A 24,244-nucleotide genomic window follows, 5' to 3' on the forward strand; every position below is an offset into this window, starting at 1 on the left:
TCAAACAAATATAAACAGGATGCTGATTTGGCCGAGGGGTGGGGTGGGGGGAACCTAAAACAATGAAAACAAAAAGAAACCATCCAGAAAAAGAAAAAAGGAGGAAAATTTTAATTTTGGTCACATGAATGAAGACCAAATGCCTTTTGTGTCACATTCTGAAATCTGATACTCCACCTCTTGTTCTGGATAGTGTTCTTAAACACTTTGAAACACAATAGTTAAATGTCAAATTCCTTTTTATTTTTTGTTATATATTTCAGTTCAAAATGTTTATCTTCCTCAAAATGGTAGAAATATTTAGTCAGAAATCCCATACGAAGAATGAAACTCCCAGTTTTACTTGTTTTGTATGCTCAAGCCTCCCTTCAACAATGTAAATCAAAAGAGAAATTTTCAGGTTTAAAAGTGACTAAAATAGTATTTCAAAAAATCCTTAGTAAATTAATGATTACAGATCTCTGAGCTTCTTAAAAAGAGGTAAAGAGAATCCACTAGGCAAATAATTTTTTCTCTTATGGACTAACTGCTTCACCCATAGATTTAGACTGACACTAACACCACAGAAGTATACATACCTGTGTTTACTGAAGAATTACAAACTGATTAAAAAAGAAAATTTCTCAAAAATTTCTACCATCATGGATATTTTAAATATTAAGAATAAGAGTTTTTCAGTTTAAGACAAACCTAAGTCTTACATAAAGTAACAAACAATACCACCCACAGCATAGCCCATTTAAAACAGGCCTCTCACTTAAATATTAGGTTCTCAGTTTTCTTGAAAGATGTATCAGCCTGTAGTTAGAAAGGACTCACGTAATGAGAGCATTACTTAGTATATATATACTCATCTTTAAAAAGAAATCAGTTATGTTACATTAAGATGTGGAGAAAAAGTATTTAATCAACAACTTTAATGTAAGAGCAAGAATGAGTAATGGAAATCCAGCTCTTGTAGTAGACAGCATCTACTTGTGGCAGCCAAAGACTTCTTTGCAGTAACTTTTAGCTAGGTTGAGGGATAAAAAGAAAAATGAGATGAACACATTACAATATGATGTAAACCACTGGTACGGTTTTCACAAAAGTGGAAAAGATTTAATCAGTGAATAAATGCTACAAATTTGCCAATCATTTTTAACTTCCCCTAAATTTGTATTTTGATAAGCAATCTCTAAGATTTCAACTCTACAATATTTGATGCACAAAAACACAGAGAGATGTTTTAAGGGAAGAATAAATTATTTTAAGTTAGTCAGACTGTTAAGATATATTTAAAAACCTGTATTCCAGAACAGAAGTCACAAATGACTAACAGAAAAAAAAGAACGCACCTATATCTGGGTAAACAAAGCTACGTAATACACAATTACAATAAATTATTATGGTATAACTTTGGATACTGTTATATATTTAGCCCAGTTTTCCACAGAAAAACAAGTGCATGCTTTCTCTCTTGAAAGTGGAAGATGCACTATTGTACAAAGCAAAGACAGCACAGGAGAACTGGGCACTGCAAGAATTGGAGGATAAAGGTTAAATCATTTCATTCAAATCCTTTGAATTCTAATTCCATCAACTCAAAGTTAAGAAGGGCTTTAGCTTTCAAGGGTTATCACATGCATACATATTTGAATACAGGCACAGAAACTCATTTTTATTTGGATAACAAAGGGTCTCCAAATTATATTGAAAAATAAATCCTAATTAATATCACCCTTGTAAAAAAAGTTTAGCACACTTTTCACAAATGATTTATGTAAAAGAGAAGAAAATACACATAATTTTATATCTTAAACTCTTTTATTCCCTACCACAGACATTTTGTCTTGTTTTCTTTCCGTTTTCTACAATTTCCAACTTGTACCTGTGTTTAATACTGCTTTAGTCTGCTAAAGACATTAACTGATTGCTTTTCTAAATCTAAGGATTATATAGTTTTAGTATAAATATATATCACATATTTTCGTAAAATTTTGACAAAACCGAATAAGCATGCCTTGTTTTAAGTCCATGCTCCTTCCACTGTTTATAAAATCTGATTTAATGATCAAAAAATTCTTGGTTGTCACTCTTCTGTTACAACAATCTTCCTTCTGAACTGCCACCCAGTTTTTACATAATAACAAGCAATAGAAAAACCAAAGAAATTATGTTAATCTTAGTTCTTCCTTTAGACACTATAAAATAATGTGAACTTTTTAAAAAATGAAACAAATACATCCAAAACTCAATACATTCAAATGAGCTGAGTTCCTTTAAGGTAGTTTGTTACCTTGGAAGGCCACAGTTCATTCTCCTAAGTACACTGCACTGCTCAAAAAACCTTTAAAACTCTTTTGGGATTGCTTTCAAAGCCAGTTGTATACTTTCTGCATTACCTCAAAGTTAGGTGGAAGTTTTGGAAACTTTCACTTGGTGCCAAATAATGGTAACTAAAAATAATCAAGCTTCCTAATACTGTATTTTTTTAAAACAAAATATAATCATAAAGTTAATAGTGTCTGTGACAAATTAACTTTGAATGCAATTCTAAAAGAGTAAACCCAACAGGTTTTGGGCAATGGTAGATTGCTGGCATTAGGAAATAACCTTCCAGCATGATCACTATTCAGAGTAACATTCATTTAGCTGTCTATGTTCTGGCATATTTGTTTAAAGTGAACATTCTGAGAGTTAGTATTCTTTTGAAAAGGAATATCACTCTTTAAAAAAAAAGAATTTTATTCCTTTAAAGCATCACTGTCATAACTATGCAAGTGTTTTGTTAGAAAGTAGTTCTCCTTACTGTATCAATAAAGACTACTTTTAAAAACTTGAAAGCAAATAACCAGCTTATTTGCCCCCAGGCTTTTTAAAATCATTAACTGAAGATAAAATAATTTGAAATTTCGAAGGTACTAAAAAACAAAACAACAACTCCAAATGTAATAAAAACACATCAAGAACCAAACTACAATTTCTGAGCTGCACTGTTTATTTTGCTGCTTGAAACCTAAGTGACAGTATGCCACTGTAATTATGGGGTTTCGTCTAAACCTTTACTACACTGCAGGTACAGAAATATACGGACACATTTTTAGAGAATTGACATTTTGCAAAATGCAGCAAACATTTTAATTTATACATGAGAAAAGGAAGTGTTCAAAAGGGTATGCATTTCAAGTTATTGCAGGTTATTTGTGAGAGAATTTCTGCAGGTAAAACATGTTTAAATTTAACCAACAGTAGCGTGTCAGTGTATTTAAAATCATGACAAAAATCTTCTCTCTGGTCATGTTGCCCATGACAAATTACTATGATGTTGTATGTTTAGGGCAAGATGTCAATACAGCATAAATCCCATGGTATTTTGGTTTTCTTCTGGAGATTAAAGCTGTTTTTCTTGGGATAAATGCAGCAGCAAAACACAAACCAGTTGATCAAAAAAGCACTTCTGCCATAACTCCAATAATTTTCAGGACACATCAACCGACAGTAGTTTTGCCATTCCCAGTTCTTTTAAGGATTACATCTCTGCACTGTTGCCTTAAGGACGTCTGTAAAAGCTTGTTCTCTGTTAAGCCAGTTTACTGACTACAGCCTGGTTGAGAGAATTTAGTTGGTTGGTCCATTTATCTAGTGCAGTATATCGTGCACCACCCCTCTTCTGATGATCCAGTTCAAGGAGTTGGTTGACTTGATCAATTCGGCCATGAATAGTGCTAGAAATAAATAAATAAGATGTGTCTACAAAAGACTTTCATCAAGCACAGTTTCTGGACTAATGTTTCATAAAATACAGTATCAACAAATGCAAAAAAAAAAAAAAAAGCAGCTGCCTACATTAAATGAGTTCAGTGTTAGTTTTAACTTCACTGTGTTATTCAAACTCCAGATAGAAACCAGATTTCAGATACTTTTCATCAGTTTCACTGAAAGAACCATGAGGCATAGATTTATCCAATTAATCAAAGGCAAAAATCACCCGTGAAGTTTTAAGCACTGTACTGTTTTTAAGAAAGATGTAATTTCAAAAATGTTATGTACCACATACCCTATACTTAAAAACATACACAAATACTATTCATTAAATAATTCTTTGGCTGTATATAATAAGAAATCCTTCTGAAAAATCACTTAGAACTTTTTCTGAGATGTGTTTAATATGCCCATTCATCAAAAACCATCACACATACATATATATCTCTTCTAATAGAAAACCATAACAAGAGGGTGCTTTTTATGAATAATCAATAATCCAATTGCTGCCTTTGTCACTATTATTCAAAACTTATAGTACCAAATATTTTGTGATAAAAAATAGTAAAGTACTTACTTATCCAATATGCACTGCACCAGCAAGCTCTCCACATCAGCTACATCTATGTTTAACTCCTAAGACAAAAGACTTGTTATATACTAATTCACATTTTAAAGACTTCATAATTTTGCATAATCATTCTAATTTTAATTCATTTCTATCACTTAAAGCAAAATTAGTGAAGAGAAAATTTTTAAACATATTACATTATCACTTCAAAATATCTCTGAGAACACAGGTCTGATAAAGACTTAAATTTTTAACTTCTGAAGTATATTCCTACAACAATTTTATTGTGGTTGAAGTTAACCCTTCATCAATTATATATTTTAGCCACTACTCTCCCCTACAAATTTTCTCTGAGGGTGAAAGTATGTTTAAAAAGAAATTTAGTGATTCCTAATTTCTTTGTTACAATGTTAAGGCTCTTTGCTGTTAACTCAATTTATGCCAAGAAAACAGAAAAATTCACATTAAAAGTAAAGCCCAGTCCCAGCTACTCAGGAGGCTGAGGTAGGAAGGAGGCTTGCCTGAAGTCCGGAGTTCAAGACTATAGTGTGCCACACTGTGTCTGTGAATAGACATTGTACTCCAGCCTGGGCTATACAGCAAGACCCTGTCTCTTAAAAAATAAATAAAAATAAATAAAAAATTAAAAGTAAAGCCCTTATGTTTAACTTAAAAAATGTATTATTATAATAAAATGTTACCAAGTTAGAGTGACTCTTAAATGGAAGACTGGCATACTGCATTTATAACTATAAATTATAAACACCATTAAAATCCATGAATGTAAGTACCTTAGAAATAAAAGGAATATGTATTCTTGTGTAAGGCTTAATTAATTTTATAAGCACTTGTGTTCTGATGTTTCGCAAAAGCTCTGAAAGACAAAAAATTAAAGTAACATTTTATTTAAGTTTGTATGATATCTTTATGAATCATTATGTACTCCTAATTATCTTCTCAAAATACATTTTCCTGATTGGCAAGGATATAAAGTGTTTAGATTTTAAAATACCTGGGTCAATGGATGCACAGTATGATCAGTTGCTGCCTATCCCATAACTTCTTGTTCCCACCTCCTTGATTTTGTTGACGTTGACACTCTACTAAAATATTGTCTTGCCTTCTCAATATTACACTACTTATCATGTCCTCAATAGTCAACATACTTTAAGAAGCTCTGACTTATATCAGCCAGCCAAGTTCCTTGTTTTAGACTCTCTCAAAATCTAGACTACTATATTTCATATAATGCGTTTACAATTTCCTCCAGTTTTGTCTTAAAATTTTTAAAAATCAGGTTGAAATTCATGTACAAAGATTCTACATTTTTCTATATCTATAAACTGCAGTATCCTTCTAGGTTCATGTAAGAACTTTTCAAATGTCTGTTGATTAAAAGAGAAAGGAAGATGGGGAACAAGAGAACATTACTTCTGATGCATCTGAAATCTAGTTCCAAATGGTCATTTAAAAACCTTCAAATAGCTCCATAATAGATGGGAAAATTGGAGCTATAAAAGAGGTTCAAGAACAAGGAGATGACTGTAGTCTTTGGTAATTCAACGTAACTTGCTAAAAACCTCATTCACTTACTGGTATGAAACCTTCACAATGTTACCTTATCTTTCACAGTACATCTGAGCATTATCTACAGCAGGGTATTTTCAAAACTTTTGTTATTTGTCAAAAATAAGCCCTAACAATTAACTTTGAACCTAAGCATCAATAATAAACATGCAACAGCATCTATATTAGATTTTTTAAAAAAGGGACAGTTACCTTAAACAAAATGGACATTATATATAAACTTGACTATATTAATACGAAATTGGCTAATTTCTTTAAACAGCTTCATAATTTTAAGGAATATCCCATCCAATGACAGCATTTAGAAACATATCTACACTTTGCAATAGACAGAAGAAAAACAGCTTAATGCCATGCAGCTTCATTAAGAAGCATTTGTTTGACAGTGGCAAAGAAAGTAATAGAATCCAGTCGGCAGAAAGAACATACCTTCGATGTGTTCTCTTATGAAAGGATCATCCATGATGTTGCTGTGATTTGTTTTTAGAATCTTTTCAAATTCAGTGATGTCATTATTCTGATAGGCACTAATAGAAAAACAAAAAGTGTACATTATGTCAAACATGAAGAAGTTATTAAATCAGATAATTCAAAGAGCCTGTTTCTCAATTTTCATAGGCAAAAATCTAAATAATATTATACTTTCTGTCATGGAAATCAGAGTTAAACAAGCACATATATCCTTCTGCCAAAAAAATATAAATTTCCTTTTCATGCTTTCGGTTTTTTAAAAGAAAGATTAAATAAATCTTCTTTTGGGGTTATATACTATATTTATACATAGTTAATTAAAATCACTTCAATATCTTATTTTTGTTAAAAGTTAGCAATAAAACATTTAACGACTATTTAATGTTCGATGTTTCCAAATGAAATTGTGCATTTAATTCCTAATTGTTTATAATGAAAGGAGCCGGGTTTCATGTACACTACTACATGAATGGGTGTAGCTGTGTCTTTCAAATAAGAGAGTATATCCTCTGTGTAGGTTATTCAGAAAATGCAGCTTCCTAACTTTTATATTCTAGAAAGCTACCAGCAACTGTCAAAATGTTCAAAAGGAACATTTCTCAAGTCTCTCTAACCTTAAAATCCCACTGAGCTAAAGCAGAGACATGAGTGGCAGATAATTAGTGCCAACTAGGTGTACACACAAAGTCAAGAGTGATGGAATCCCCTGTTGCAGAAGGCCAAAGGCTGATTTATAGTCATAATTCTCTGAGGTACCTAGTATCTCCTCTTGAAATAATTCTGTAAAGCTCTACGGGGATTGCTAAAGGTGCTGAGAAGGAAGAATCCAACCTTCTGGATATGGCACCACTGTCTGCTTTATATGTATCATCAGCTATTCTGCACGCCCTCTGCTAGTGCTTCCATCTGCTGGGTCCCAATGTAACTTCATGTTAGGGGCAGCTGATTCAAGTGCTTCAACAGGAATTATTTTCCTCTAGTCTCCTGGCAACTGACTAGGAAGATAAAATTAGGAAGCATTACTTTCTTACCTACCCCAAATACACTGCTGTAATATACTATATAAGAGGACATATTCGATAATTGAAAACACTTGCATAAACATTTATTTTATATTTGTATACATACATATTTTAACTGCAAGACATTCTTCCATTTCTTAAGCGGGGTTTAAAAAAAAAACATCTTATACAAAATTGTGGGACACCATGGGTCACATCATGTGGGTCACAATTTACCATTAAAGTAAGTTTTGAGTTCCAATACAGTGGCTTCACTGGAGTAGTTGGATATAATAAATATATAAATATCATTATATATTCTGATGTAAGTCAGATAAAGTTCTGATAAATCAGTCCTTTAACCAATTTTAATGTACTTAACCAATTTAATTTATATAAAATATCAATGTCTAGGGCAAAGCTTTTCCTCCATATTTCTTTCTAAATTGCTGCTCAGCAATTTAACATTATAAACAACTTTGGTTCTTAATTAATGTGACCAAATGTGAATGAAATAAACTACCTGAAATAAAGATGGAAGTTTTCTTCATCTTTATTAAAAGCATCATAATTAAAAGTAACCTAATTCAACAACTAAATTAAAATAAACAATAAAGAAACTGATTTAATGTGGTAACTTAAGGTTTTTAATTCCCAACTGTTCTTAGTACCTCTAAAAAAACCCTTTTTTTTTTTTTTTGCAGCTAAAATTAAGGTTTAAAAGTTAAATGAGGACATTTTACACAGGAACTTTAATATCATGAAATAAGTTATTTTCTCCAAGTACATACAATTTATATGTAGGTGACCCATAATTTGCAGTCTAATAGTATTTTCTGTTCAATGAAAAAGTACTATAAATAGAACTTCTGGTCACCTAAATTATTTACATATATCTGGAAAAAAAAAAAAAAGCCCTGCTTTATGTCCCTAACTACATTTTTCCAGCTGTGGTAAAACTCAGCTGTACAACTTAAAATAAAAGACCTGAAGAAACTTGGTAAATTTCTTATACTTTTTAATGAATAAGACCCACAAAAACCCTGGGTTCCATTTATTCTATGCCTGCAGGAAAGTTTCTCTTACTAATTCCTTTTGCAAAAATGGGCCTTTTCTTCTAGGTTTTTTGTTTGGTCTTATCTTCCATAATTTTGTTGAATATTAATTAACTATGGTAGGTTCTTCAGTGGTTAACCATCATTACGAATCATTCAATAAATCTTGAGTTTCTTACCAGTACGACCCTTCTGCCACCCCACACTCCACCTCAGAAAATTATCCATTGTAAACATTTTAAAAAATACTTCCATCTTATCATTGAGAAAATATATGAGTAAAGAAATATGCTTATGCCGTCTTGTCTTACTGAAAATTCTTGACTCATCTTGGACTAGTTCATAATTTCATTTTGGATTAAGAGAGGTATAGGCAGTACCATTGTGAAATAACGTTTTAAGACATCCACAATCAATTTTCCACTGAAAGACGCAGGTGCATGTGTGTGTGCGCAGACAGACAGACACACACACGGATAATAGGAAAACTAAGTAGTGGATACTTTATAAAATCTTATGGCTACAGAAAACAGCATATAAGTAACTTCAGAAAATAAAAATTCTACAAACTTTTCTAAGAAAATACAAAAGGGCAAATGTTGAATATCAACTGAGTTCTGAAAAGTTTTATCTCTTGCTCCTTTATGAACTGCTTTAAGGAAATTTATCTTAACTGAAATATAAAATCTTACCTTACTAAATTTGTCATTGCTAAAATTTCTGGATCATTTTTGTACGGCTTGGCCTAAACACAGTAAAGAAAAAAAATAACTAAATATATGTACAAAGAAATAACATTTTAAACGAAGAAATAACATTCATTTCCAGATAGCTGATAAGAGAAATTAACAATTAAAACACACGTACCTCCTGTGAGTCAAATGGATTTATTCCCGATTTCATAAGCATATTTGCTAAGACCAAATATTTTAAGCAAGTGGTTCGTCTTGGACTTCCTGATTCATCATAATTCTTGAAGGCTTCAAAAAAATCAGTGTGTGCCTTTTCAAATTCACCTTCTCTCAAGTGCATTTTACCACCACATTCTGTGAAGAATAAGACACGAGAAAATAGGACATTTTCATTCTGTAATAACAAGATTGACCACCTCATAAAGGCCAAATGAAAACTATTTCAGTGCCTCTCAGTTTTTAAATTCTATAACTTGAAGAGTACTGGCCCCAAGGTATATGCTGAAGTTCTAAAAAGCAAGAGCTTAATTAAACACTTTGATATCTCCCCATGCCACTGCCCACCCTCTCCAAACCAAACTTGCCTCTGATAACTCCCATAATCAGTGGATGAGGGATGGCAGACTTGATGTGAAGTGACTGTTCATAGAGTGCTTTAAGTTTTTTGTTATTTTTCTGTGCTGTGTACATTTGAATTTCCAAAGCATATATTTCTAATAACTGTGTACCTTTTTTCAGATCATCTTCTCCATCATCAGTCTAGGAAAGCAAATACTTAACTTTAGACAAGATAGAATTCAGACAGTAATTCTTATTTGCATTAGCCTGGAAATCTTACATTTATAATACTATTTCCATGTGAAAAGGCAATACAAATTTTAATTGGAAGCTACAGTACTAAGAATACCACTTGTAATGGCCAAAAAGAAACTAACACATCCTTTCCACTTTTTAGTTATAAGGAAAAAGTAGCCAAAGGTTTTTTGTACAATAGTCCTTCCTTATCCACAGCGAATATATTCTAAGACCTCCAGTGGATGTCTGAAACTATGTATAGTACTATGTTTTTTCCTATATAAAGTCCTCATTCAACACTGTCGATAGGTTCTTGGAAACCATGACCTTAAGCAAAACAATGTACAATGAAATCATTTTTTCCCCTCATCAATGTGGTGTTGAACCAAAGAACATTAAATCACAGTTTCTAAGAACCTATTAACAATGTTAAGTGAAAACTTACTGTACATACATACCTATGATTAATTTATAAATCAAGTACAGTAAGACATTAACAATAACTGATCATGTAATAGAACACATAATAATACACTGTAATAAAAGTTATGTGAATGTGATCTCTCTCTCTCTCTCAAAATATCTTATTTTCAGACCACAGGAAATAAGTTGACCACATGAAACTGAAATTGAGGAACGCAAACTGTGGATAAGGGTTGGGGGGACTGCTCTATGTATGAAATGTTTTAATGTTTATGTTTTTATCTAGGAGATTTATTATCGTCTTCCCCAAATCTTCACAACTGCTTTAGAACCACTTATTCAAGTAAAAAGCCCTTCCTAAGTCCCTTCCACATGCCAGGTGCTGGGTCTATCATGGGGAAATAAAAGTTAAAAACCCCAAGGTTCTTGGTCTCAAAAAGTTCACACTCTAGTAGAAGATTAATCTGTCAGTAGATAAATTACAATATAAATGACAATGACTAGGTGAAGCATAAACCAAGTGCCTAGGAGAATGAAATAGGGACTAACTTTCCTGGAGGACGTCACATGAATCACAAAAAGGTGCTCACATTTGAGCATGCCTTTAAAGTTGACCAACAGCCCACGAAACGTGGGCCATGAAAAATAGCAATATGATCAGCAGTAAGATATTCATAAGTATCTCACACTGACATACACTAAGCCAAAATTTATTGTTTATTGGGTCTTCAAACTTAAAATTCTGTTGAATTATTCACTAATGAATCACAACCAGAGTAAAACATACAATATACAAAACAATTTATACATCTAGAGTGTCCTTCATCTTTCCCTGAACATACTTCCACCAAAGTACTAAGTAATATAATGCTATTTACTCTCCTGATAGCATTTTTCTTACGTTCTTAAAGCAAAACTTCTTCAAAGGGTTTTCTCAAATTCCTTATATACATACTGAAAGACCCTCCATCATTCAGAGATGGTTGCTCCAACATTTCCATTTCACAGGGAACTGAACCTCCAGTTGGTTATGAATTAGACTAAAGCATCCTAACAATGCGTAGACAAGAAATAATTCCTAAGTGACTAATCTGCTTTACAAAACTATTGAGTATCTGCAGGTGATTCATTTAGAACAGTCCTTTGATCATTTCTCCCATTCACAGAAATGACACATATATCATTTAAATAATACTACATGGTGGCGGGGGCGGGAGGGGTTGGAAAAAAAATAGTACATGGCACTAGAAGAGTCTAAAAATATTTAAAGCAGTATTTCCACATTCAATTTAAACTAGTATTAAATGATGTATTTGGTTAAGACAAAAAAGGGAATATAAAATGAAAGCCTGGTTAAAAAGTTATAGAGCCATTCTGTCCTGACCATATGGCTTTTCAAATATAAAGTAATTAATAACAGAAAATAAAGAACTCAGTACCTCTGTCACACTAGCCATACTTCAAATGCTTGATAGCTACACATAGCTGGTGGTACCATATTGGACAACAGATATAGAACATCCTCAGTATAACTTAAAGTTCTGTTGGACAATGCTGCTAGGAGTCACATAAATCGGAATATAAAAATATCTTTATTACACATGCTTATAATATCCCGGCTCTGTTTTCATAGGGTATATAACTAAATATCAATATAATAGTTAAGTATTACAACAGGCCTGTTTGTTTATTGATACTTGGTACCTCATTACACAAAGAATAAAGATTGAGGGGCCAGGCATGGTGGCTCACGCTTGTAATCCCAGCACTTTGGGTGGCCGAGGTGCGTGGATTGCCTGAGCTCAAGAGTTCAAGACCAGCCTGGGCAACACGGCAAAACTCCACCTCTCCAAAAAAATACAAAAAATTAGCTGGGCATGGTGGTGTGCGCTTGTAGTCCCAGCTACTTAGGAAGCTGAGGTGGGAAGACTGCTTCAGCCCAGGTGGCAGAGGTTGCAGTGAGCCAAGATTGCACCAGTGCATTCTCCAGCCTGGGTGACAGAGCCAGACCCTCTCTCGAAAAAAAAAAAAAAGGTAATTTTATAACGTATTTTCTAAATTTTATTTTTGGGATAATGCTTAAACAAAAACATCCCTAAACAATATTTTGAATATAATTATTGATTATACTTTTATTATGAATAAATATTCAGAAAAAAATAAGGGAAAGCTACCTGGCAGGACTGATGTAACTGGCGTAAAATTTTTTGAAGCTTTCCATATTCCTCTCGTTCTAAATATAATTTTCCAAGCTGCAAGAAAGCAAACTTATTAAAATCAAGATTTCAACAGAAGATGTGTATCTTCAGGAGACTTTGTTAAAAACACCCACCCACTTTTCAAAAGAAAAGTGTAAGTAATTGTAATTGTTACCTTTGTGTTTGTCTTAAACCACAGTCTATCATTCTTAGCATCTTTCAAAGCTTCCAGTGTTGTTTCATAGAATTCCTGCAGTAAATCCATCTGACATAAAAAATCAGAATTCTATAATTGTAAACAGCAAATTTGTACCTGTTAATAAAGTTAATTTGAACAAACTAAAAGTGCATCTTTGAACTTTAATACACATAAGATACACTATCTGTATCTTACTGAATGTCTTCTACAGTCCAAAAAATTAACAAACTGAAGCAAAATACAGACCAAATTTACAAGTGCCATGATCGGTTGTTTTATAAAACCCAGAAAATATTTCCCCATAAAAACATACTGCGGTAAGTTCTCATGCTATAATAGCATACATTTGTCCTTCCCAAACTAATAATTCATTCTGCATTTTATTTTACTTTTTAAAAAGCTAGTCAAGTGAAGCAGTAGGAGTGGAGAAGGAACAAAGTAATCTGTAACTGGTTGTGCTCAATTAGCTGTAAATACCACTACTCAGATCAGCCACTCATTTCATATTAACAGCAGTAAATGAAATGTACATAGAACTAGTTGTATTGTTACTAACAGTGTGTATCTTATTCATTCAACCCTTATCTGGAGCCTACAATGTGGCAAACACTAAGCATGCTGGTGAAGAAAGAAATAAGCTCCTTCCCTCAAAATTCTTCTATAAATGTGACTAAGTAACTCAATTGCATAGCTTTTAAGTCACTGGTAAACCATGGAGGTGGGTGGAAAGAAAAGTCTAGTATAATTTTAGCTATGTCTAATCACCACCAATTCACCAATCTGTGTGGCATTTTTTCATGGAAATCATTATTTGTTTTACATCTTGTTAAGTTCCCCTGCCCACCCTCTTCCCCCTACTTCTGGCTTTGCCTTTGTTTGAATATCTAATTCTCTGCTTAACTGGATCAAGAAAAGGACTGTAAGAGCAGGAAAATTTCACATTTTCAGAAAACACCATCTATTTATGCATGATTACTGATGACATATTGAATAGAACAGAGTACCGCCCACCCAGTATCTGTTGTTACTTTCAAAAGACAAAAACCTTACATATAACAGCACACAGAGCATGCAGTCCTGAAGTTTCAACATCACTCGATTCCCTCTCCTTGCTCCAATTACTGGCATAATATTTATAAACAGTATATCAAATATGTTTTGATGACACTCGTTTTTAAGAGTTGGAAAACATTTCCCCACTTTAGGAAAGCTCCACAATATATAATTTAACTCTAGAATTAGTGTCGTTAAGTGTTAATATTCTAACAAAACACGTAAGTTTACCTTCCTCTATCTGCATTACATAAAATTTAAATATAAAGAGTAGAAATGGCCTGAAAAAAATGACATCTAGTAGAAAATACATCAAATGAGGCTGATTTTGATCTGAACATTCTTTGATACTAAGTACAAAAAATATCAAATATTCTAAGAAATACTAAATGATATAGAGACTATATCTTGTACCCAAATATCACAGAGTACGAGGATGAAAAACTAAAACTGAGGACTACACTGCTTACAAGGATGAGACCAAATGACCCAATTAAAAATTATCTTGCAATAAAATATATAAAATAATCATTGGTTTTCTTAACAACCAAAATCTAGACTCATAATGAAAGCACTATCACTCCCAATACCTTCTTTAGTTTCTTTCATCAGTAGCTCTTCTTTCATTATCCACCCATCCTTTGCAGAAGCATTTACTGAGCACCTGTTGAGTAATGCCAAACACTAACTGATAAGAGCACAGGCACTTCTCAAAGATTTTAATATAATCAAATCCATACAAATAACCTGTAATTCAGTGTATTCAACACCTCGGAATGGCTAGCTGAAGTGCTAATGGAGTTTACTAGAAGGACCCGTGGTAGCAACTGTATAGGAGTCTAACAAAAGGCTGAAAAGTTGTTTACAGATTTTAGTATCTGAAGCAATTGTTTAAAGAGATCAAGCTGGAGTTATAACCTTTTACTATTATATAATCAGTAATATAACCAGGAAAATAGTACTTATCATTTTTAAAGCACACTAATAACTAGCGTAACTACTTAAATAAAAGCTCTAGATCTTTTCATTTGTAAAGAACAAAGCCCGTACTATAAATAATAAACACACTGATAGTGCCAAGAGGGGAAAATTGAGTCTAACCTGTTTAGAAGTAGAGATATAATCAAGAATAGAATTAATGGATTTTTCAGAATAATTTCTTGTGACTGCACTCCGAATATAGGTCAATAGCTGTTTATATCTATTCATCATTTCTGGAAAGTTTGTCTGTGAGAAAAGAAAAATGAATTATCAGATGCAAATTTAGGTACTAAATTATGTACACATGATTAAGGTTATAGAATACACTACTACATAATGAAATGTAGTTCATATAGTTCCTAATATAGTTTTGTAAAAGAGGAACTATGTATGACAGGAACATTATAAACATTATCTTAAATTTGAAATGATTAGATTACTCAAACCAAATATATAAAGTTAGCTTATAAAACAAGTACAACTGCTAAATTTTCCAAATTTCAGAAGTTTGCACAACATATTTAAATCATAAAACCTACTAAAATATTCATAAGCCAAAATACACAAATAAAATCCAAGTTTTTTCTTTTTTTTTTGAGACAGAGTTTCACTTTTGTTGTCCAGGCTGGAGTGCAATGGCACGATCTTGGCTCGCTGCAACCTCTGCCTTCCAGGTTCAAGCGATTCTCCTGCCTCAGCCTCCCGAGTAGCTGGGATTACAGGCATGTGCCACCACACTCAGCTAATTTTGTATTATTATTATTTGTTTTTTAGTAGGGACAGGGTTTCTCCATGTTGGTCAGGATGGTCTTGAACTCCCAATCTCAGGTGATCTGCCCATCTCAGCCTCCCAAAGTGCTGGGATTACAGGTGTGAGCCACCGCACTCGACCAAAATCCAAGTTTTCAAATGCCTTGGATACCTGCTATGCACGTTATTAGCTATATTCTCCCCTGTAATTTTATCCCTTCCTCAGGAAGCTCTGCAATAAGAGTTACTTGTTTCTTTTCTCCCTATAACTGGCTGGCTATATATGAATATGTGAAATTAAACAATCTTTTCAAGCATCAATACTAATTTCATGTCAAGAAAAGTCTCCCCATCTAAGGTTCTACTCAATAGTAGATATAGTTAATGTTGTTATTCCTTGTATTTGTACTATTGAGGTTGTTCTAGGAAACAAGAATGGTCTAAAAAATAAAGGCGTACTGAGACTTATACTGGGAGAGGTGTACCATTCCTAAGTATATCCTCTAAGTCAATTTATGAGTCTAACCTTATAACCTGCATCTACAATCCTCACAATTTGCAACTGCTATTAATCTCTTTTTTTCCTGAGTTCTATTCTATTTTTTTTAATCAAAGACATGAAGCACTGGCAGATACAAATGCTTATTTCCTTGACTAATTAAACATATGTATTTATTAGGGTGAGGAATAAACTAATAATGTTATAAGTATCTTGCTTACGACAATATATTCTGCCCGGAGGCACAGCATGAAGAACAAGAAAACTTGAGAACAATCCCCGAAACCTTCTAAGCAAGAACTGAATTACAATAAAGAAAACAGTAGAGGTGGATGAGACAAAAAAAGGATAGAACTATGGAAATATATATAGATATATAACCATTTTTGTTTCCAAGTTTCATGTGGGGGTAAATGATAGGTAACATCCTGTCAATGAGCTGCTAAATCCACATTACAGTACATATCTGGTAGCAAAAGGGAAATCAGAGAAATACGACTATCCTAACTTTGAAGCTGTACCTTGGCACTGAAATAGGAGTTTTGCAAAAAGTTACAGTTTTTGGTTGGGCTTGGTGGCTCACTCCTGTAATCCCAGCACTTTGAGAGGCTACGAGCATCGCTTAAGTCCAGGACTTTGAGACCAGCCTGAGTAACATGGTGAAACCCCGTCTTTACAAAAAACACAAAAATTAGTCAGGTGTGGTGGCATGCGCCTGCAGTCCCAGTTACTTGGAGGCTGAGGCAGGAGGATAGCTTGAGCCTGGGAGGCAGAGGTCGCAGTGATACAGTGATACAGTGAACCAAGATTGCACCACTGCACTCCAGCCTGAGCAACAGAGTTATATTGTATAATGTACAATATACATTTAATGTGTTTTGAATTATTCTGATATATTTTGGGGAAGAAATGAACAAAAACATTTTGTGAACAGCTTCTGTAGGAGATGCCATGGAGTGCCCCTCCTATTAAAGGTGAGATAAACGATACCAGAGTGAGAGTACCTCAAAAAGAGGAGGTACAAGATTAGTAGAAGTTACCTGGATACAAGTACTAGTCAGATGGGATAGAGAAGCTAATGGGGAGGAGGAGGAAACATATCATATGGGAAATACAAAAATAGGGGAAAAGGAAAGTGGCAACATATCAGCTATTCTTCTATTTGCCATAGTTTCTGAACCTTCCAACTGCTTCACTTCCTGCTAATCTGAGCTTCAACTTTATCTTTCTCTTAAAAGTTCTTCTCCTCCTTTAGTGATCTAAGATTCATGTTTGTACCCAGTCCTATCATCTTATAATCATTATAGGTTCTAAGAATATAACAACAAACAAAACAAAGTTCTGCTCTCATGGAGCTTACAACTTACTTGGGGTGAGGGGTGGTGTGAAGAGGGGCAAAAAATAATAGATCACATGGTAACATATGCAAAGAAGAAAAAGCGCAAAGAAGAAATTTAAGTGATGATGGGAAGAATGTTATTTTATATCGGGTGGTCATGGGAAGGCCATCCTGATAAGCAGTGCCATTTGAGCAGAGACCTGAATCAAATGACGAAAAAACCTGTATGGTTACAACAGGGAAGAGCTTCTGAGGCAGAAGAAACAGCAGGTGCAAATCTTTACACAGGATTGTGCTTGGGATGACTTCAGGAACAGCAAGAAGGCCAGTGATGGAGCAAATAAAACAGCAGCAAAGGATGAGCTTACATAGGGACTTGTAGGTCGTGGTAAGAATTCTGGATTTTACTGAGGGAGATGGGGACCACTAGAAGATATGGAGCAAAAGAATGGCATAATCTGATTTACATTTTAAAAGGATCACTCTGCTACTTGTGGAGAACTGTAGCAGGGTAATGATGAAAGTAAGAAGACCAGTTAAGAGGCTATCGCAATAATCCAGGTAAGAAATCATGGTGCCTTGGACCAGAGTAATAGAGGTAGAAACGGTAAGTAGCAGTCATACTGGATATAAAGCCATGTGGATTTGCCAATGGATTATTTGTGGGGTAAGAGACAATGAGAAGAGATAAGCATAATGCTAATGTTTTGGCCCTAGTCAATGGAAGAGAAACCCTTTATAATAAACAGGAGAATTTTAAAACTCCAAAGTAAACACTAATCCTTTGTGGAAAAGTCAATCTATTAATAATAGTGGCTCACGCCTGTAATCCCAGCACTTTGGGAGACCGAGGCAGGCAGATCACAAGGTCAGGAGATTGAGACCATCCTGCTTAACATGGTGAAACCCCACCTCTACTAAAAATACAAAAAAACAGCTGAGAATGGTGGCACACGCCTGTAGTCCCAGCTACTCAGGAGGCTGAGGCAGGAGAATCGCTTGAACTCAGGAGGCAGGGGTTGCAGTGAACCAAGATCGCACCACTGCACTTCAGTCTGGGTGACAGAACGGGGGGAAAAAAGCAGCCCAATACTGTAAATGCATCTAAAAGAATAAGTTTTCTTAAATAAAAAACTTCTGTATCCTATGAAGAATCTTTTTTTTTTTTTTACTTAGTATTTACTACAGCTCTAACTGCAAAGCAGACTAAATATAAAAACACATCCAAAGTAGTACTTTAGAAAAGTAGATATAATAGTACTTCGTCATAATGAGGTTTTTACCTAAAAAATTTATTTCATTAGTTTAATTCCCCTCAAAACAAATCTTACCAACTTGAAGTTAATCTTAATCATTTGTTTCAGTGCTTTAAATCCCCATTCTCCTTTTTCACCTTCAAGTTCCAAAACCTAAAAGGAGGAAGAAATTTTTAGTTTATCTTAACATTAACATTATTTTCTAATGATGTCCAATGTGTAAGTATTGAATTAATTTTATACTAGATACATAAAAAACATTTCCCCAAGGATACCACCATTTCTCAATGTCATTTTTAAGTCTCTAAAAAAAACAAGTTGTAAGATGCTTACATAAGGATAAGCAAGCTTCAAGTTCCTTCATCAGGAAAATTAAGAGCTACTTCTTGATTACTATACAGTTCCTGAAATATTTTTTCCCCCGAATAACCAACCTATGGTAAAAATAATCCGTAAGTGTAACAGGAAGTCAAGAAATCAAGCTATTTATAGTAACGAAACCACAACTGTGTGATTTACTCCTAAAAGAAACAAGACTGCAGTGGTAATACCTATTGACCATCATGTTGGTGGTTCTTCTGCCAGAACCACCCTAGCTTTTCAGGACAATGGCCCTGCTCCACAAACAGCATGATTGGAAAAAACATCAGGATAACCCTTTTGAAACATTTGCTTGTGCTGCCTAATGCTAACTGATAGGATAATTAAGTATTCAAAACACATTTCTGAGATAAAATCACCTGGGACTTATTTGTTCTAGCATATCAGTAAAAAAAAAATTAACACATAGAATCAAATGGAAAAGAATATAAACCTTTTGGAAACTGCTTAATGCTGCTTTTGGGTCATCTTCTTTTAATGCTTTGGAATTATAGTACTGATTTTCCAAATCCACATTTGGCTCGGAGTTACTATCTTCAGAGTACTCCTGTGTTGGAAAGAAAGAAATATTAAAAGAAAAAAAAAAAAAACTCCACACATAGCAATGTAAAAAGTGAATGCTGTTAAGACAGAAAAACCACGTATTTTTACAAAACAAAACAACCTTGAATACATACATAAAATGCCAACTGATATTCAACTGTTATATAAAACCAGGGGTTGAAGAAAGGAGGAGGGTGTATAGCAGAATATAATCATTTCTTTCTTCCAGATGAAAGTTAAAATTTCTATAGAATCAACATAAAAAAAGAATGCAAAGACCTAATATTGGTTAATGACCCCAATTCTGTAGTGGTTAAGCTTTCGTTGGTCATGAAATCTGAGGGAAACCTAATGTAGATGTGCTCTAATTATTAATCTTTGGTTCTATAATTTTTTTCTATTCCCCAAGTCTAAATTTCATTATTGTAACATGGTTTGAAACTAGCTAGGATGGTAATCTACACATGGCAAAGCCATCTAGCACTAAATATAATTATGTTAATAAGAATATTTGCTTTATGTGCACTATACAACAGCTGTTTTTACTAACGTTAATCAGCTTTATAACAAATCAAAATAAATAAAACAAAATGGATTTATATAATTTTATGAGACTTTCCATTACATGAGTTCTATTCTTAGTGGAAAAAAACAAGGCAGAAGGGAAAACTGGAATAAAATAACTATTTTGTAGTGTAAACAAGAGTTTTACACAGTTTCAGGACATTCAGTCTAATAACGAGGATTACAAAATACACATGGATTGGTGTAATGGAAATAATTATCTTATGGTCATAAGATAAAGATTATTTCCTTCTCAGCTATAAGTCATTACAAAGGGCAAGTTTATAACAAATTAAGAATAGTACCTGGAAACAAACACAAAAAGACAAGAATAGTTTTATAGTTATTTCTAAATCCAAATACAAGTAACAAATTTCTTTATGAGATATTTATGAAAAATTATGTTACAGTCTCATAAAAGCATAGGAGAGAAGAAAGGTATGCTGTGTATAAGTTATTCGAAAGCTCAAAAATACATTAACACAAGATGATTTTTTCAGTAATCAAGAGTGGCTTTGTAATGTGCGCCCTCTGGAGGATAATTCCTTCCTCGTGTGAAGACATGAGTCTGTCAGTCTTACAGATTTAAGACCTGGAATTCCGTTGTGTTTAACATATGAAAATCACTTGATGAAACTAGGTATTAAGTAAGTTTCATAATTACTCATTTACTTCTTAACCCTTGTAATCTAGGCTTGACAACAAAGAAACTGATCAAGCTAAAAAAAGAGAAATTAGTAAAGAATGAACAAGCCAACCATACACAGAATGATGCTGTGACAGTGATGGCTTCAAAGCTGGGTTTTGAAAGATAAATGGAAGTTTGCCCGCTAGATGAAATGAGAGAGGATAAAGAGAATACTACATGTAGTAACAACATAAACAATGGAAGGTAACTATTTGTTGGAACATAAAAATCCTTATTGATTCTACCTTCAAAATAAACCTCAAATCTATCCACTCCCAAACCCCCTGCTTGCTACCATCCTACCCCACCCAACTACTTTCATCTTTCCACAAACTTTAACAGCCTTCTCATTCTCCTTTTTTAAAAAGTTCTAATATCCTCATGGTTAAGCAGGTGAAATAATTCTCACAAAATGTAAATTATCTTATTCCTTTCCTGAAAAATGGTTCCCATTCCTCTTAAAATCCACAGCGAAATCATCAAAACTTGACTCCGGTGTCCAGCCTTATATTCTATCAAGTTCTCCCTCATTTACTTTGCTGCAGCCATCCTGGCCTTAACTCAATGGCCTTAACTCAACAAGTGCCAAATTCTCCCACTTTTATGTGTTATTCCTGTCTCTTTCCACCTCTACCTCTACCTCTCTTCATCTGGTTAACTACTGCATATCATTTCAGATCTCAGCCCAAGGGTATTCTTTAGGGAAGACTTGGAGTGAAGAATCACAGCTATAAAACCTACTCTATGCCTTTGGAAATCAGCTCTTTTCTAATTGTTTTATTAAGTTGGAACAAATACAAATGGATTTACCATATATGATTTATCATACAATAACTAAAATAAAAACTTCACTTAACACTGTTGAATAAGATAGAGGAATAGCTCGCTGAACCAGAGAATTATTTTTTTGCAACCCAAAACTTCAGAATGCAGCCTTGAAGTAAAATGAAAAGTATTTTTGATTTACGTTGATCACAAAGTAAAAATTCAGAGTCCATTTATTTTTGGTTTCTTGGCTCAAAACAAATTAGAAAAAACAATTAGGTCAGGTTTTGAGAAGAGGAAAGTAGAAGCTGAAAGGTACACATGACAACAGTAGGACTAGTGTTTTGGAGCTTCCTAGCAAATGAGAAACAACAGTATTTTAGAAAGGGAAGAGATTAACTTCAATTTTCTAGAAATTACTGAACCAATTATAACACTGTTAAAAACAGGATCCTTGACATTTCCTGTCATATCTCACACAGTGTCTTGTCATTCAATCATGGAATACTTATAAGAAGACTAGTTACCTGTAACTTCTGGGACCTGATAGATTTCAGATAGAGATTTCTAAACTTTAGATGTTACAACTCCAAAAAAACAAAAAACAAAAAACAAAAAACAAAACAAAATAATGACTGGGACAAGATTCGATTTTGCCCTCTACATTTTGTGACTATATTCTTTTGGTTTTTCATATCATATGGATTAAGAAATGGCATGTACAATGTTTTTGCATAATTGCAATTCAACTCTTAAACAAATGTTATTGCTACAATATAAAAATACACGAGATTTGGCACAACTGATATTCTACTGATGGACTACAAATAGGCAGTCCCTTGTTATGATCTGCAATGCCATGTTCGTATGGCTTGAACCAGCCATCTTGACATCACTAACCCATCATTTGCACCCCACTGCATCAATTATCACAAGCTGTGCACTACTGTAAATTATTCTTCAGTTATGACACAGGCATGATTTTTCAAACTAATGATTTGAAGTCTTTGGAAGAAAAATCCTATTGTTTAGGTGCTTCTACTATTTTAACTCAATAATCATGATCTTTAATATATGCCAGCAATTAATTACTGCTCACATAAATTCAAATTAACAACTCTTCCCCTCAAGGTACTCATGGTCTATTAAGGAAGAGATATGCAAACAAAACTGTATTATAATAAATAATAGACACACATACTAAGTCCACTGGCATCTCAAAAAGGAGTAATCAACTACTTCTGAGTTAGAGGAAGGAAAAAGATACCCGAGTCAGGTATAAAAGTATGAACAGGAATCGCCAGCAATGAGGAAGGGCAGCTGAAATAAAGCAATTAATGTGCAAATGCAAGGAAGCTTGAAATAGTATGAATAGTTTGGGCTGAAGCACAGGATGTTATGTAAAGGGTTGATGAAAGATGAACTGGTATTGAACAGAGGAAGAGGACAACAGAAATCCTGCAAGGAGATTAGATCCAATAAAGAGCCTCTAAAAGATTTTACAAGGAAATAACCAGATTTGTGTTTCTGGAAGAGTACTCTGGTAGCAATGAGGTAGTCCATTGGATAATCTTAAAAGTCTGGCCAGGAGCTGTGAAGGCCTGATCCCAAGAAGTAGAATGAGGAGAAAAGGCAGGGGACACAATAAATGATGGAATAAACACAGAAGATGTTAAACAATGTTAGGGAGGTAAAATAAAAGTGCCCATATGGGCACAAGATAAAGGAAAATAAAGTGATCCATAATGACTATCAAAGGCTTGGTAACACATGATGCCATCACTCAGAATAGGAAATCTAGAAGTACTGAGTAAGTATTGCTAAACTGAAATCGTTACGTCAAATGAAAAAGTGATAATAATTTGTAAAAGTTTAAATGTTTTTTAACAGAAGAGAAAGTGAAATTTTAATTAGTATACAAAGAATGCTTTAAAAACAAATGAAGAGTTTAATACATGAAAAATAAACAAGCACGTGTTTTACAAGAACAGTTGGAAAAGGGATTAAAAAAAAAAATCTAAAATTCAATAATAGTTTCAACCTACTCATGTCCTGATAATTCCCCCAAGCAATTTGTGATCCATCCATACAACCAAAATCTACTCTTTCTCAAACAAGTCACACAATTTTAAATCTCTGCTTTGGCATAAACTGCTCTTTTTGCTAGAATTCTAAACCACTTTCCCTCCTAACAATCTTTCTGCTTTTCTCCTAAGATACTTCCCTGCCCTAATGCTGCTGGGAAATGTGTTCATTAACTCATCTTAGCATCACTCTTCTTAGCAAACTAAATTTTTTTTCTTAGTCATGCTTCCATATGACATGCATCTCTCTACCACAGAGCTCTGTATGTTAAAACAGGCCGAATTGTGAACTTCTCAGAAGCAGGGACTTTCTTATTCACCTGTGTATTCCGAGAGCCTGGGATATTACAAAATGCTTAGTGTTTGGTTAAGTAAAATAAAAGGTGGGTAAACATTCCAAAATAACACAACATACAGCAGCCAGGGTCAATTTTGACTATATCAGGTATGTAGCTACTGCTGAACAGGATCAGTTCCATAGTTCATTTACTTACTCTTGTTATCTATTGCCAATAGAAGTCCTAAGAAATGTACAGGCCGGGCACGGTGGCTCAAGCCTGTAATCCCAGCACTTTGGGAGGCCGAGATGGGCGGATCACGAGGTC

General features: G+C 33.8%; 1 protein-coding gene across 3 annotated transcripts in view; it reads right to left on the minus strand.

The window, feature by feature from the left end:
• Positions 1 to 902: 902 nt before the first annotated feature.
• COPS2 (COP9 signalosome subunit 2) overlaps positions 903 to 24,244 on the minus strand; it is a 31,181-nt gene continuing 7,839 nt past the window's right edge. Inside the window, exons 2-13 of one of the 3 annotated variants that reach the window (XM_011928585.1) lie at positions 19,429 to 19,542; positions 18,690 to 18,767; positions 14,891 to 15,016; positions 12,713 to 12,823; positions 12,514 to 12,591; positions 9,706 to 9,880; positions 9,297 to 9,475; positions 9,122 to 9,174; positions 6,332 to 6,429; positions 5,107 to 5,189; positions 4,322 to 4,380; positions 903 to 3,707 (exon numbers count right to left, since the gene is read on the minus strand). In XM_011928585.1, coding sequence (XP_011783975.1) covers positions 3,563 to 3,707; positions 4,322 to 4,380; positions 5,107 to 5,189; positions 6,332 to 6,429; positions 9,122 to 9,174; positions 9,297 to 9,475; positions 9,706 to 9,880; positions 12,514 to 12,591; positions 12,713 to 12,823; positions 14,891 to 15,016; positions 18,690 to 18,767; positions 19,429 to 19,542 — 1,299 coding nt within the window. In that variant the 3' untranslated portion in view covers positions 903 to 3,562. The remainder of the gene's footprint in view (positions 3,708 to 4,321; positions 4,381 to 5,106; positions 5,190 to 6,331; positions 6,430 to 9,121; positions 9,175 to 9,296; positions 9,476 to 9,705; positions 9,881 to 12,513; positions 12,592 to 12,712; positions 12,824 to 14,890; positions 15,017 to 18,689; positions 18,768 to 19,428; positions 19,543 to 24,244) is intronic. The other 2 variants (XM_011928586.1, XM_011928587.1) reach the window with 2 other exon arrangements.

Source organism: Colobus angolensis, unplaced genomic scaffold (assembly GCF_000951035.1).
Source record: "Colobus angolensis palliatus isolate OR3802 unplaced genomic scaffold, Cang.pa_1.0 Scaffold78, whole genome shotgun sequence".
Lineage (NCBI taxonomy): Eukaryota > Metazoa > Chordata > Mammalia > Primates > Cercopithecidae > Colobus > Colobus angolensis.